At 42.1% G+C, this 16,433-nt stretch overlaps 1 protein-coding gene across 1 annotated transcript in view; it reads right to left on the bottom strand.

The window, feature by feature from the left end:
- KIAA2026 (KIAA2026 ortholog) overlaps nucleotides 1-16,433 on the bottom strand; it is a 72,881-nt gene that overhangs the window by 31,837 nt on the left and 24,611 nt on the right. Inside the window, exon 2 of the mRNA XM_015407472.1 lies at nucleotides 14,745-14,945. Within this exon, the coding sequence (XP_015262958.1) occupies nucleotides 14,745-14,945 (201 nt within the window). The remainder of the gene's footprint in view (nucleotides 1-14,744; nucleotides 14,946-16,433) is intronic.

Here is a 16,433-nt window from a genome sequence, read left to right as displayed (position 1 = left end):
TATCTGCATTAGGGGCTGCGGTGGCTCAGTGGTTAAGATGCTGAACTGCAGACTGGAAGGTTGGTAGTTCAGCAGTTCGAGACCCGAGTGCCGCATGATGGAGTGAGCTCCCGCCTCTAGTCCCAGCTCCTGCCAACCTAGCAGTTCAAAAGCAAGAAATTGCAAGTAGATAAATAGGTACTACTGTGGTGGGAAGTTAACAGCGTTCCGTGCGCCTTGGCATCTAGTCATGCCAGCTACAGGACCACAGAAACATCTTTGGACAGCACTGGCTCTTTGGCTTAGAAACGGAGATGAGAATCACACCCTTGAGTTGAATTCAACTGGCTTTTGAGCAAGGGAAATCTTTGCCTTTACTAGTATCTGCGTTGCTTATTTTTAGGCCACGCCAAAACATTTTGTTCACCCAAATAAAGTGTTCCCTGTGATGTTTCACATCTACTGCTGGGAGAGATCATGAGGGAATCTGGAGTAAGGTGCCACCAATATGCGGATGTCACACAGCTCTACTTCTCCTTAACAGCTGAGTCAGGTGGGTCTGTGGAAGTCCTGAACAAGTACCTAGAAACAGTAATGGGATAAATAAGGTCTAACAAAATGTAGCTCAAACCAGACAAGACTGAGTTGATGCTGGTCATTAACAAAGCTGCTTGAGGATCCCGGAGTCAGTCTGTACTGGGAGGGGGAATATTGCATTTCCCCTGAAGGAACAGATTTCTAGCTTGGGGATACTGCTGGATCCTAACCAACAGTTGGAGGCCCAGATGTCTTCTGTAGGATGTGGTGCCTTGTATCAGCTTTGGCTGACACTCCATCCATGTTCCTCAGAAAGTGTGATTCATGCTCAGATTACATCCAGGTTAGATTTCTGTAATGCTCTTCCTAATGCCTTTGAAAATGGTCTGAAAATATCATTTTATTTAAAATGCAGCTGCCAGGCTATTGTCATGGGCGTGACACACAGATTATTGCCCCAGTGTTAAAAGATCCATACTGGTTGCCCATTTAATTTCTGAGCAAAATTCAAAGTTCTTACTTTTGAAGCCCTAAATGGCTTGGGATTAGGGTACTTGAAGGACTGCCTCCTCCCATATGTCTAGCCCACACAGTTAAGATCTGCCTCATAAGCCCTGTTCTCTGTGGCCCTGCCTTCAGAGGTGAGGTGGGCGACAACCAGAGATAGGGCTTTTTCAGTAGTGGCAATCTCACTTTTGGAATGCCCTTCCCCTTGAGGTTTACCTGGCATCTACTTTCCTTTCTTTTAGGTGCCAGACCAAAATATTTCTGTTCACCCAGGACTATTTTAGTCTGGAAAGCCATTTTAAACTGTCAGCAGTCTGTTTTTATGGCCCAGGCTTTTATCCAGGCTGGGTTTTTAATGCTAGATGTTTATTAATATCTTTTAATGTTTTGGTTTTTTAACTTTTTATTTTGTAAGCTGCCTTGGACAGGTTCCTGAAGAGGGTGCCAGGTATAAATAAATGATGTAAAAGTTGTATTTTATTATGTCTCTTAGAATGTGAATGTATTAGATACAAATATGAAAATATATTGTGATTGTTACTACCAACAACTTCAGGCGGCAACAACCAGAAGGTCACCAGGATGAGTGTGTGAGAGAATATACACTCCAGCTTTTGCATCTCCCTACCCAGGCTATAAAAGATTCCACTCTGCCCCAAAGCCCATTCCTGAACTTCAGAGGTCCTGGCAGAACAGCACCTAATGCAATGTGAATGGCTTCAGTCAGAAGAGAGAATGACATCTTGCATTCTTACATCACACTGCCCAGCAGACATGCATAGGATTAAATCTCATGTTTATTCAATGAAGCTTACTTCTAAATAAGTGTGCAGAGGATTGCACTCTTAGGCTCAAAGGTCTTTGGACACCAGCCTATAATACTCAGAATCATACCACCCAAGATATATCAAAGTGAAAGAACAGCCATGCATACATTAAAATCCAAGGCCAATTTTGTTTGCTTGTTTGCCCACATTTCCTCTGTAAAGCCCTTGTGTTAAGTAAGCTCTCAATTCTTTTTTTAATTATATTTATTTTCTCGACTTATTCTAGCATATTATTTACATAGTAATAGCATTTTCCAAAGTATTTCAGAATCTATTAATTTCCCTGCAGCTCAGTCCTACACATACTTAGAAGTGCCACTGAATCCAATGCAGTTTTCGTCCCATGATATACAGGACTGCAGCTTTAGCTAGTTATTGTGCTGTGACCTAGAAAGCATGAAGTGCTTACACATAAATAGTAGTATTTGGAAGGCTGGCCTTATTAATTTTATTCTGACCATTCAAAGATAGAATTTCATCATATTTCAGATCTAGTAATTTCAATGTCTTACACTCCTGCACAGTAAACCAGAGGAAGCACATGCTTAAATTAATGGAATTAAATAGGTATTAACTTCAAATTATTTGATTAAACATTAGTTAACATTTAAATCTTTTTTTGCCTTATTCATAGTGATATTAAATTGTACACTTTCAGGCTCATTTTCATTTAATTTGTAACTAAATATCTTGGTATAAGATTCCATTATATTTAGAACCTCCTCCAACTGTGTTAGGACTCTGTTATACACACTTTGGCTCATATCCTCAAATTCTTCTGAATTCTCCATTGGCAGAAACAAAAAATAAGCATTTCCTTCATCACATTCACATCTAAAAACTAAATTAGATTGAACTGATTCTTTCAAGAAAACAACAATTGACACATGATGCAGGAAAATCAGCCTTGCCTTCTCAGCCACAAAACTAACTAAAGCAATTTAAACAAAACTGTACAAGACCTTGGTCCAATCTAAAACAATACCCTGATTGTGGTCAACATGCTATATCTGGCATATGGTGGATACAATTCCTACAGGCTGTGAAGGATCCTATATTGCTAACTGTGTCTTAATGACATAGCTCTCCCCTCAGTCTTTCCCCTCTGGTGCTCAAAGTCCCTCCCTCCCATCTCCCTTAACCATGGTTTCTATTTTAGAATCCAGTGGCACCTTTAGGATCAACAAAGTTTTATTCAAGGTATGAGCTTTCGTGTGCACACACACTGTTTCAAATACATTGGAATGGAAAGTAAGGTTAACATGTAACATTTAATCCTTACTGCTGCTTCTTGTTCCTTTTGCTTTTCCTATTGGATAATAGGCATTAGAAGGGGGTGGGTAGAGCACACTCTCCCATAATGCTTCAGATGCCAGGGGGGCTTTCCAAAGATGAGGTGCCACCAATGCTCCCTCTAAGCTCCCTCTAATTCTACTTTGTGAGCCACTGGCATTAAAGTTGTGAGTGAGCAATTTGGCTACTGCATAAATTAGTTTGCTCTGGAGCCATCCTTCCTGAACTAAAAATGTGTGAGCCCGAGGCTAAAAAAACTGTGAGTTAGCTCACATTAACTCAGCTTAAGAGGGAATACCGGGTGCCACTACTGTAAAAGCCATTGATCCCCACTTGCCTCTCCTCTGCAGGTAAGAGCACAGAAAGCAGAGCTTGAGAACTGGGCCTTAACTGGTGAGCTGGACAGTACAGGAGAAGATGGTCCTTCTAGTACTCCATCCTGAGCCCTTAAAAAAAGTATGTCAAACATACAGCCCGCAGGCTCGATCTCGCCCTGGATCCGGCCACTGCAGGGCTCCAATCCAGCCTGAGAGCAATTGTGCTGCTTCCTGCTTCTTATATCACAGCTTCTTTTGCCCAGTCTCTCCTATTTCCTGCTTCAGAGGAGAGAAAGACTTCCTTCAATTGGCTGAGGGCTCCTCCCCCCTCCTCCTCTGGGGAGGGGGAGGGAAAGAACCAGGGAGAAGAGGGAAAATGGTATCTAATGGCACTTTTAAGAAGACTAGCAACACTTTATTCCAGGTATAAGCTTTTGTGTGCAAGCACACTTTTTCATCAGAGAGAGAGAGAGAGAGGAAGGAAGGAAGGAAGGGAGAGATGTATTTAAGACCAACATTTTATTCCCGGTATAAACTTTTGTGTGCAAGCATAATTCTTGGGAGGGGGGGGCGGGGAGAGCCAGAGAGCACACCAGAAAAAGAGAGTGCCAGAGTCCTGTTTTAAGACCAACAACATTTTATTCCAGATATAAGTTTTTGTGTGCCTGCAGCCTTCAGAGAGGGCGGGAGGGAGGGAGGGAGGGGAAGATCCAGAGAGAGCACACTAGAGAGAGGGAGGAGACAGTCCCATAGCACTTGGAGAGATCCCCCTTTTCACTTCTAACAGATGGGAGGGAAGAAATCTAATAGCACAACTTGCATTTCTTATTAGTGAAAGGGAGCAAGAGTCCAGCAGCACCTTAATGACTAACACAATTTGTAGCAGGGCATGAGCTTTCATGAGTCAGTGCTCATTTCTTCAGATACAGCTGGAATGGAAGTCCATCTGTTCTTGTATCTTGGAGAGTGAAGTGATTTCTGACGCCAAATGACAACAGCAGGCATTGATAATTAAAGAAGAAACCTAGGTGTCAATTCAGTCCAGGAGTTTGCGTTGTCTTGAGCTTCGTGATCAGTTGCAATTCAGCATTCTCTCTAATCTCCCTTTGAAATTCCTTTGTAAGAGAACTGCTACTCTTAGGCTGTGATCATATGCACAATTAGATCCTACATGTGTGTGAATGCCAGGTGGATTTAAAGGGCACGATCAGACAACAACATCTGGGAAGCGCCCCGCAGCCATAGGCAGAAGCGAAGTTAAAAGACACGGGGGAAAATTCAGTAGTAAATGGGTTGCCACGGGCCACCGATGGACTTTCCCATGTCTGACTGCTCCAGCACACTCTAATGGCGCCGGGAGGCCATCCTGCCTCTGTGCCATTGTTTTTTCCCCCCTTTGCAGTATGTGCATCATTGCAAACTCCATAGGGAGTTCTCGGTGAGGAGGTGCAATTCATCGATCCCTTGGTTAAGCGAATGGGGGGAAACGGCACCAAAAAACACAACTCACCCACAGTTGTGTCTGATCACACACTGACAGACTGTGCCCGCAGCTTCAAAGTGAGGTGTGATCATGCAACTGTGGGTCAAATTCCTCCAGAGAAAATAGCCTCGCTTCGCCCCCCATTTTTTCTGGCACCTTAGGTTAGCAACTGTATGCCCTGGAAGGTTAAAATGTTCCCCCACTGGTTTTTGAATGCTGTGGTTCATCAAAGCAGTAGAAACAGTAAGAGTCCAGTAGCACCTTTAAAGACTAACAAAATTGTGGTCAGATATGTGCTTTTGTGAGTCGGTTCTCACTTCTTTTGCATCCTCCTGGACTGAATCCTCCTATACCAAATTGAGACCTACATTTCCTGTCTCATTATCAATGCTAATATCTCCATGCCTCTGCATATCACACCTAATCCAATCACGCATGTTATTGCCATTCAGCATTTGAAATCATTTATATATGTCTGGTATCCTGTGTTACATTTTATGGCACACATGGCCTGGCCCGACAAAGTGACATTTATTTCAGATCCGGCCCTCATAATGAATGAGTTCAACACCCCTGCCTTAAAGGTACAAACCAAGCACTTTCAATTGTACTTGGAAACACATGGGGAGCCAGTAAAGATCTTTCAGTACAGGGTTGATAGGATTCCTGTACCCAGCCCTTGACAAAACCTAGCCACTGCCACATTTTGAGTCGACAGTTGTTTCCAGAAAGTTTTCAAAGGCAGACCCATGTAAACCACATTATACAACAGTAATTCTGCCTGATGTGATTGGACCATGGATCACCATGACACAATTATGCTTCCTAAGTCTTAGCCGAAGCTGAGAAAAATACTATATGCCATGGAGGAAATGAACCTCCAGCTGTAGGCCAGAGTGATTAACACATGGAATTCACTGCCACAGGAGGTGGCAGCGGCTACAAGCATGGACAGCTTCAAGAGGAAATTAGATAAGCATATGAAGCAGAGATCCATCAGTGGCTATTAGCCACAAGGTATAGATAGGAACTCTCAGTCTGGGGCAAGGGATGCCCTGTATTCTTGGTGCTTGGGGGGGGGGGCAACAGTGGGAGGGCTTCTAGTGTCCTGGCCCCACTGCTGGACCTCCTGATGGCACCTGGTATTTTTGGCCACTATGTGACAGAGTGTTGGACTAGATGGGCCACTGGCCTGATCCATCATTGGCTTCTCTTATGTTCTTATGTTGTACACTCCTAAACTACATCTGCTCCTTCAGCAGGAGTGCAATCCCTCCAGAACAGGCTGTGTTACTGATCAAAGCACCTCAGTCTGACTGATTTTGCACTTATTGGCCCTCATCTATCCCATTACCTTTCCCATGCACCTACTCAGGTGCTCAAACTGAACCCATTTAGAGACAGCTAGTTAAAATTGCAACCTAAAGTCCAGGACCCAAAGATCTCCTTAGATATGTGCAAACCCGTTCACATACGTCTCAGTACTACTTTCTTTTTTTATAACTGCAGCTCTTTGCACTGTTGCCCAATTGTTCTGTGCGCAGCATGACAGGTTGCACTCATAAACTGTGTGTGTTGCAGTGGGGGGGGGGGACATCAAGGCTGACCTGCCTTGGTCTGAGAGAATTGTTCTCAGGTCTTGAACCTAAGACCCTGGAGCAAGACTCTCTGTTCATACTGTAAAGAAGTTTAACCAGTGTTTGGACCAGTAAAAATAAGCTTTAATAGAAAGAAAATAAACATATTTTAAAACCACTATAGTTCCAGTGAAGGGTTCAAGCACATAAAAATAATAAAGCTGACTTCCTAAATACACTTACTGAGTAAGGTTCTTGCAGCACAGGTCTTAACATCTTGGAGCTTTAGCAAATTCAGTCGATGAGCAAGCAGCAGCATCCATCATAAATGTAACACATGGTAATCAAAGGTAAGGAACAAGGGATGGTAGAAGGGAACATGATGGAGTGAAATGTGGAAGGATAAGGCCTAGCAAAACAGACTACATTTTATTTATACAAAACTTAGGCCATTGGCCTTCTGACCTCTTTCAACTAATCACCATGCTGTTTCCAAATAGTCTTCAGCAGGGGTCTTGTTGTAGAAAAAGAGCTGCCAGAGCTCATTAGCATAACTCATTAGCATAACTTATTTGCATATGCCATGCCCCCTGACATCACCGGAAGTGACAGAAGGCCACACCCCCTGACATCACCGGAAGTGTGTCAGAAGGCCCGGCTACTTACCCTCCTGCTTCATCCTCATTCCCAAACGGAATGAGGATCGAAGCAGAGGGCGGGGTAAAGAAGGGGCGGGGCTTCACCACGTGACCGCCCCACCCCCTAGAGGTTCTCTTCCGGAGCTCCATACCTGAGAGCTCCCCCCCGACTAGAGCCCTGAAGATAAATGAAATGAAGGGATCACTGCGATGAGTAAATCCCCCCCTCCCAGATGTGCCCCACTGAATTCTGTGAGCTAACAGAACTGCTGTGAATGACCTTGGGATGGCAGCTGTCTCCATGGAGGGGGTGGCCATCACCTGTTCTTGGCTGAACATAGAAAAAATCCTCCATATGAAGTAATACTCAGAAAAAGGCTCATTTCTTTACAGGTGTCACTCCCTGTTCATGGCAAACTTAAATTTCATCCTAAGGGTGCAATCACCTGACCAATCCACTGCCATATGCATGATCATATGTGTGCAATAAAGCTACACATTTGGCCATCCATGTCTACCACCACAGGCTAATCACATGAACAAACAGGCACGGGATGTCTATATGTTTCTGGGCACAATTCAAAGTACTGGTTCTTACCTTTTAAGGCCCTAAATGGCTTGAGGTCAGGGTACTTGAAGGGCTGACTTCTCTCATACTGTTCAGCCTGCTAGTTAAGATCTGCCTCACAAGTTTTGCTCTTTGTGCCCCACCTTCAGATGTAAGGGACATGGCTTTTCCAGTAGTGGTACCTCATTTGTTGCCCTTCCCACTGAAGCTTGCCTGGGGACTCCATTGTTTTCTTTTAGATGCCAGGCCAAAACGTTTCTGTTTACCCAGGGTTAATTCTTAAAACTATTTTAGCCTGGAAACGGTTGTTTCAAGCTGTCTGTGGTCTGTCTTAATGATCTATGCTTTGAGGATGGGCTGTGGGTTTTTTAAACGTTGAATCTTAATTAATATGTTCTAATTTTTTTAAAAAATATATTCTGTACACCACCTCTGGCCAATTCCAAGAGGTAGTAATAAAATGCTCTAAATAAATGAAACAAAAATAAATAAATAATGGTTGTACATACAGTAGAAAACAGAAGAATTCTGTTTTACATTTTAAGTATAAAACTATACTAACAATACCCTAGCTATATGTAGAGACAATACTTTCTTAGATTAGCACCTACAAGAACACTTATAAATATTTCTAAGATAGTAAAAATAATTATTAGTAGACAAAAAGCCCTTTACAGAAAGAAAAAAAATCACCCTCTAAGGTGTTACAAATGCAGAACCATCACACATGCCCATCAATCAGTAAGAAAAAAAATTAAGCCTCTTGACATAGGACTGATACTCTTGAATTCTTTCTAGGATAAACAACAGCCAAGATGGCTCACTCATAAACGCAGAATTATAAAAGCAAAGTACTATAAAACTGATGTTTTTTAAATTAAAAATTGACTTGGAATTTGCCATCATTTGGTTTGCAGTGCTAGTTATATAGTCCTCAGTTCTTGGTTTTACTGATAAGCAACGCACTGAAAATTTTAAAAATTGACAATCAAAGAAATAACTAAATAAAATGAAAAGTCTCACAACCTATCAAATAAACATATAACTAAAAACACTTGAGCCACCAAACCTTTCCTTTATTGAACTTTTCTTCCACCTTTCCTTTCAGTACAGCATACTCAGTCTAGTGTGAAATGATTGATGATAGGGTGTTAAGTCACTTTTAAAATACGTGTATGTACTGTAATTATATACAAATTCATGTAACAAGCACCACACTTCTGAAGGCAACGCCCTGAGGGCGCTAAGGTTTTTCGACTTGTGTGGCTAGCCAATACACCACACAGTGAGACAGACAATTCCAGGCAGTAAAGGGTAGAAAAAAAGTTTTATTCAAATAAGGGACACCATATACCCAAAAATTCAGCTCAGATGTCCAGTGAATAACAGCAGGGATCTTGCTTATATGCTTTTCTTGCTCCTCCCAACTTTACATCATTTTTGACATAATTTGCACATGCTCAGTTTGGTATTCTTCATCTTGATCCATCAAAAGATTTTTATTAAATTTTATAAAGCTTTTTAAAATCTAAATTAAAACTTCTGGTTTTGTAAAATATGCTGTTTTACTTTGGCCAGTAGGAGTCCTTTTTGTATAACATAAGTTTTCATTCTTAATTGGTCTTTTAATTAGCCTTTTTAATTGACAGGTGCCCATGACTGGTTTCTGTGACTTCATTAGCTTCTGGAAATGTTTGGCCATTTCCCAACTTCTTGCTTGTTAGAAGTTTGGTAGTCTTAAGCATAGTTCCTTATTGGAGAATTAAGAATTTAAGTAGCTTTCTCTTTTTATAAACATTCAGAAATATTTTATACCATAAGCTTTCATTCTCAGCCATAAGCAAAATATAAAAGTAGTGTTTTAACTTCTAGAACACATTAAGGAAAGGGTTTTCAGGCTTAAATCTCTTTTTACAGAAAGTATGATTGTACTTAATTAATCATCTTGACATCTTCTTTAACCAATTATAAAAATCCTTTTCACCGTGCATCACCAGCTCAGTTAATTAAAAGTATAGCTATTTCTCTAAGCAAGCAACAAACAAATAAGAAGCTGTTAAAAGGCAGGTACATTGCTTATAGATTGCTTTAAGACTCACTATTTAGGGCATATTAAACTGAAAGGAGAGTTCAGTTTGATTTTTCCTTATAGCTAAAGCTACTTGAAAGATCACAGTGAACTTCTGAACTTAGTTGTCTCTGAAGCAGAGAGTTTGATCATAAATCTCCACTATGACAGGTCATTAGACAGAACGGTTGGTACCATCCTAATTAAAAGTCTACTGAGGCCCCGGTCACTCGAGCCGGATATTGCGGGGGGAGGTGTGGCTAATTGCCCTGGTGCAGTTTGACCCGCAATTACGCGATCAGACGCGCCGGCAGCACACCACGGGTCCTTCCCTTGGCACCAGCAGGTAAATGAGGTTGGCGATCACACGACGATCCTGCAGCGCAGCAAAGAAGCGGCGTGGCGTGATTACACCAGCAATGGCTAGGCGCCGCTGCCGTGGCAAATGGGGTCATTTATTTTCTTTTAAGCCGAAGGACGGAGGAGTGGAACTTTTGGTTTCACGTTCAACGGCATGCGCGACTCTGCGCAGCAATGGAACTTTCGCTTTCCTCTTCGTGCGCGTGTGCCATTGGATGCTTGTGCATTGGATGCTGTGGAGACTTGGGGGGAAAAAAACTGTTTGCGACGGGACATGGGCGGGTGCCGGATGCCACGAACTACCACTGGAAACTCAATCAGACGCAAGCCCTTGCCCCACGGTTTCCGGAAACTAGTACCTCAGGGGTACTAGTTTTTTACGCCGCATCTTCGGCGGGAAGCCTCGGGTTCGCCATGGGAGCTCTACGCTTCCCAGATGTCGCGGTGTGATCGTGCCCGGAAAATCCGCCTATCATCCATCGCAGTAGCGTGGCTAATGCTCCGTGTGACCGCAGCCTGAGTTACAACACCTGCTCATTAGAAAATTCCTCTGCTGTCAGTTAAATTGGATTTAAAACACCTGTTTCTACAATTCTACTTAGTGGTTAACAATTTGCCAATTTTTCCTGGAAAACTCCAAAGACCTCTGAAATACCTGCAATATTCAAAAGATCATCATTTGAACCCTTGAGTTTCCTCTACACTTCTATGACAGTGCCATCTGAAATGCCCTGCTCTATACAGCCTGAATTCTTCTGGTACAACAGCACATTCCAGTCAGACTAATTAAAAGATGACCAGTTACAAATGCAAAAAGAAATCAGAAGGATTCATGCGTTTTCAGTATATGAGCATCATTTTAGGCACCACAGGTATGAATCTTGACCAAACTACAAACACAGAAAAATCTATACACAAAAATAACAATTTTCACAGCTCTTTAACTTTTAAGTATAAAGACTACCACCTGTGACTTGGAGGAAATATGGGGGTGAGGTGCTTTTAAATCATGTCTGTGTTGTCCACAATCATGCTTCTGCTGTTCTTCCAAGCTACACCCTTACTCATGACTCAGTGACCTGACTGAGACACAGGGGTCATTTTGTAGAAAAGGAGGTGCAGGAGCTCATTAGCATAACTTATTTGCATATGCCACACCCCCTGACATCACCGGAAGCTACTCTACAACAAGCATGAAAATACAGATCAAGTTAGTATTGCTATTTATTTTTGTGATAGTTGCTATACAAAGCCTCCTGGGTTCGGCTACCCACCTGAAGTCTCTCCCCTGCAATCCACCCAGTGGAGGATCTCCAATTTGTTTCCCCCCCTAAACAGATCATTTTTCATTTGTTCAGTTAATCTTTGGCAGACATAACTCAATATTAACCCTTAACACACTCTTATAAAGTGACCTGGGAGTACAATGCACAGTTATCTTGGAAATGCTCTTGCACAAGCCCCCTGAGGATTTTTTTATTAAGGACATGGCAGTGAACACTGCATGTCAACACTATCAAGATGACAACCAGCAAGTAAGGGCAAATGAGAAAATCTCAAGCGGAAACGGTGAATATATATATATTTTTTAAAAAGGCAAACACTGAACACCAGGAACTTGAATGGAAGTGTTTAACTTAACAATACTGCACAACTGTAGAGTGACTGCACACACACAAAAAAACAAAAAACCTAAAAGAAGTTTGGCCTCACCACTATATCACAAGTGATCTCCCCCAACCTAGTTAGGAAAACTCTGTTTTTTCTGTTTTGGATGCAGAATAAACACAATGCAAACCAGAAACAAAAACAAAAAAAGGAGAAAAAGAATGGTGCAAAATGCAAACACAGAATCCAAATCGAAGTTTCACGACTTGACTATTGTCAAAATCTGTGATAAACTGTGCATGAGTAACAGGCCATTAGTTACCCTTCTGAGTTTAATGAACAGAGAGACACACAAAGAGGGACACAGAGAAACACACACAGAGGAACAGAGAGAGAAACACGCAGAGGGACGGACAGACAAACAGACACACACACATGCACAAACACAGAGAGAGACACACAGAGGGGCAGAGAGACACACAAACAGACACACACACAGAGGGGCAGAGAGAGGCACACAGGCACAAACACATGCACAGAGACAGAGAGAGACACACACAGAGGGGCAGAGAGAGACATACAGACAGAGACACACACACAGAGGGGCGAACAGAGAGGGACACACGCAAACAGAGGAGCAGAGAGAGAGAGAGAGAGGGCCAGAGAGACAGAGCAAAACAGAGGCAGAGAGAGAGAGAGGGGCACACACAGAGGCAGAGAGAGAGACACACAAACAGCCCTCGGCCCACCCCACCAAGCCGCTGCTGCTACCACCCCGCTTCGGCGGGTGGGGGAAGACACGGTGAGAGATTTAAATGCTTCCCCGCTCCTTGAAAGGCCTTCCCTGGCCTGCCTGCTTAGACGAGAGGGCCAGGGGAGCCTCAACAGGCCTTCCCCTGCCCGCCCACTTTTGTGGGCGGGTGGGAAAATGCATGGGGGAGGCATTTAAATGCCTCCCCACTCCTTGGAAGGCCTTCCCCGGCCTGCCCGCTTAGGCCGCTGCAACAGGGCTGCTGGGGGCGGGGCTTGCTGGGCTCCTTACTGCTGGAGCACTGCTTCGGTGCGCTCCAGCAGGAAATGACCCCTGCTCAGACATTACAAGCAAACCACAGTTTGCCACTATGTGAATAAACCTGGGTGAGTTACAGGTCCACGGGCTCCCTCCTCACCATCTCCCACCCCTCCTCCCCTCATGTGCAGCAAGATAATTAGTTGTTTATGGATTTGGGGCAAACCACAATTTCCCACTGTATACAACTGACAAGCTGCAACTTGCACTTGCACAGCAAAGCAGCATTCAAATGTATTGCTTGTAATCTTGGCTTCCAGAGGGGGAAAATACCCGAGTTTACCAGCTTGGATACCACAGCAAACTGTGGGTTGCTGTAAACTCAGAAAAACTATCTCGCCATGTACGAGGGGAGAGACAGAAGCCCAAAGATTTCTCAAGTTCATTCGTGTAACAGCAAACTAGTGCCATGATATCTGAACTAAGCCACTGACAATGCAGGGAACTGCTATTTCAGCAGAAGGGAACTATAATGGCCTTGCTTTTTCAACCTCCCCTTTTTCTTCTCACTTTCCTCCACCATTATTATAAATGCTTATCATTAATGGCATATCTATGAAAAGAAAAAAGTGCCTTAAGCAGATCTTCAAGTATATCCACTTCCTTAAAAATAGTTAGAAGTAACAGAAAGCATCACACCTTTTGAAAGAAAAAAATGCTCAATCATTTGCCATTGTTAGCACAGCAACTAAATACTGTAGAAAGAGTTAGAACAGAACTGCATCATGCCAGCAACATACAACTTCTAAAAGAGACAGAATATGAACAAAAGCCTGCATAAAAATCAATTACTATATGTAAATGGTATGGCTCCTGCATAGATCACAAAAGCACTTGGGCCACCCTCAGTCACAGCAGTATTATCTACACTCCCAGATATGCAGAAAAATATGTTGGCAAATTAACAGAAAGAAAAAGCCCCCTCCCATTCCTTCAGTAATTCATCTAAAGCTAGATATAAAATGAAAGGTGGTTTTTAGGGCTGTTTTGGTGAGTATGCAGTTATTGGGTTTTATTGTTTCAGCTGAATATTATTTCAAACGATGTTGTTTTTACCTTATTCCACCTTGAATAGGAAAAAGATGGAATAGTCAAAAATAAACAAAGCAACCAGTACGATGGGACCGGCATAAAGGCCAGGAGTACGGGATGCTGAAAGAAAAGGGGAGAGGCAAAATTAGCCTGCATGGACCCCTGAGAGTTTACTTTATAGAATCCTGGAAGTCGAGAGATCATGCAGAAGGCAGAGGCAGAGAACCTTTCCCCATGATTAGTCACAGGACCCTACCATGTTTTGCCCAATGGTCAATTTTTTCCAACAAAATGGAAGCTACCATTACTTTTCCTCCCAACTCACACAAGCATTCTCATACTCAAGCAGTATTTTAAATACGACTGTATATTCATTTAACTTATTAAGAGAACAAAAGTTCAAGACAAAATCAAATTCAATTAAAAGTAAACTCTCCCAGCAATTTGTTCTAAATGGCTACTTCCAACAGATACACAAACACAGATACATTACAAAACCATAAAAAACTGCAACAGCAAAAGTTAAAATTAAACATCAGTAAACAAATATAGAACAAAAACAGGACCATTATATTTTTAAAATTCTAGCTACTGAATACCATACCTAATTTCTAAGGTGAAATATTAAAACAAATTTAGAATATTAAATATTAAAACAAATTTCCCCCCGTTAAAAATGAATTGAATAAGAAATACCTGGTACAGTAGCATGTATACCAGACTACCTAAATGTGATGCTTAATTACGCAGAAATCTTCAGTTGAGAAGTCCATTTTGAACCAGAAATGATGGGATGTGATATGTTTAATCTCCCAAAAGAGCAAAGTTTGGGGGAGGGGGATGGAAAGAATAGCTGCAAACAAGCCACTTTTGCCTTTTACCTCTTTTCTTCTTTTGCTCTCAGTTGCTCTTCCTGTCTCAGAACCTGAACCATTATGGATTCAAACACGCCTGTGGTCAAGCCTGCTAAACTGCGTGGTGTAGAACGACGCCTTGTTGAAGCACAAGCTGTTCCCTTCTCATCTTCCAGCCCATAGAACCCTTTAGATGTTACTGCTATTGCTGTCTTCTCTCTCAAATGCCTTGAAAGAAAAATCAAATCAATGCACAAGTATATTTTTCCTGATAGCAGTAATTGTCTAGCTATGCTTTTAAAACTTATGAAAAGGTGAATTAAAATGAATAAAACTATTCTTCAAGTGGTACTGCTGCATGTAGTAGGACTGTCCAATTATCCATAGCAGAACATGCTCTTCCCCTTTTAAAACATCTGGGTTTTATACTATAAGCTGCTCTTTGGAAAAAAGATGTTTGTCTTTACAGGAAGAGTAACTTTCTCTGAAGAAGCAACTTGGTTTTCTGAAACTAGTTTCCATTTTTGCATTTTGCACAATAAAAAAACTAAATCTATACTTTAAAATACACAAATGAAACCCAAGTGTTACAATCTCAATGTGATCAAAAAGTATATTTTCAGCTTTTATTAGCATCTATCAGGACTACAACTGAAAAGCAGCCTAAGCGTATATAACTGCACTTGATCATATTAATCCATTAACTTTGCATCCCCTTGCCCACCTTTCACTCCCATCATCTTCATGCTATTGAAATGTAGAAAGCAAATTCCTTCGAGCAGGAACATGCCCTTTTACAGCACTCAGTAAAACACAATGTACAATATGCTTTAAAACCATATCACATCAAGCATTAATTGTAAGCTTTGTGGTACTTTGCTCTATGTGACAAACTGAATTATTTAAAGTAAAGAAACAACTTGTTTGGTTATACAGAATTTTCTCCTATTGAGTCAGGCCACTGGTCTAGCTATTCCAGTACTGCTTACTCTTCACTGGCAGTGGATTTCTAGAGTCAATGACACACATCTCTCAGTCAAGTCTTTACAAGGACCTGTCATTTCTAGGTCCAGTATCTTACATTTACAGATGTTAATAACTTCATCTATATGCCTAAATAACTTTTCATTGTGTCTGTTCACCTTATTTCATCCTGCACTAGGTTCTACATTTCGACTATATAACAACACTGCCCAGCACTAGAGGAGTGCATGAGCACTGTTACCAGTAAGTGCAACAAACACATCACTGTTGTTTGTAGTCAGATGCAAAAATCACCCCTAAAGCACCACAGTTAATCAGCGAGGCAGTGATAAAGAAGAGGGACACTTGCCGCAGGTTTACCACTTTCCAAGATTGTAAATCATATCCTCCGGTATATATAATCCTGTTTTGGTCATGGACTCCCCTGAACATTTCAACACGCTCCAAAATCAGTTCGCTCTCTGATCTGTCATTCAGAGGGTCTCCATATCCACTGGCTGCTTTGCCTGAGTCCTGCCTCCAACATTCTAAACAGTTTGCTTCCCCCCCCCCAGCCTGTCAGAACACAGAGGTTATTTGCATATGCAGCCTCATTGGCCTTTGCCTCGGAACACAGAGGTCGTTTGCATATGTGACATGATTGGCTTTTGCCTCTAACATTCTAAACAGTTTGCTCTTCTGAGGTAAAATGTGTCCAATCTCCAGGTGAGGGCTGGAGATCACTCAGAATTA

Source organism: Gekko japonicus, unplaced genomic scaffold (genome assembly GCF_001447785.1).
Source record: "Gekko japonicus isolate JY-2015 unplaced genomic scaffold, Gekko_japonicus_V1.1 scaffold667, whole genome shotgun sequence".
Classification (NCBI taxonomy): Eukaryota; Metazoa; Chordata; class Lepidosauria; order Squamata; family Gekkonidae; genus Gekko; species Gekko japonicus.
This window is presented reverse-complemented; position numbering and strand designations above follow the sequence as displayed.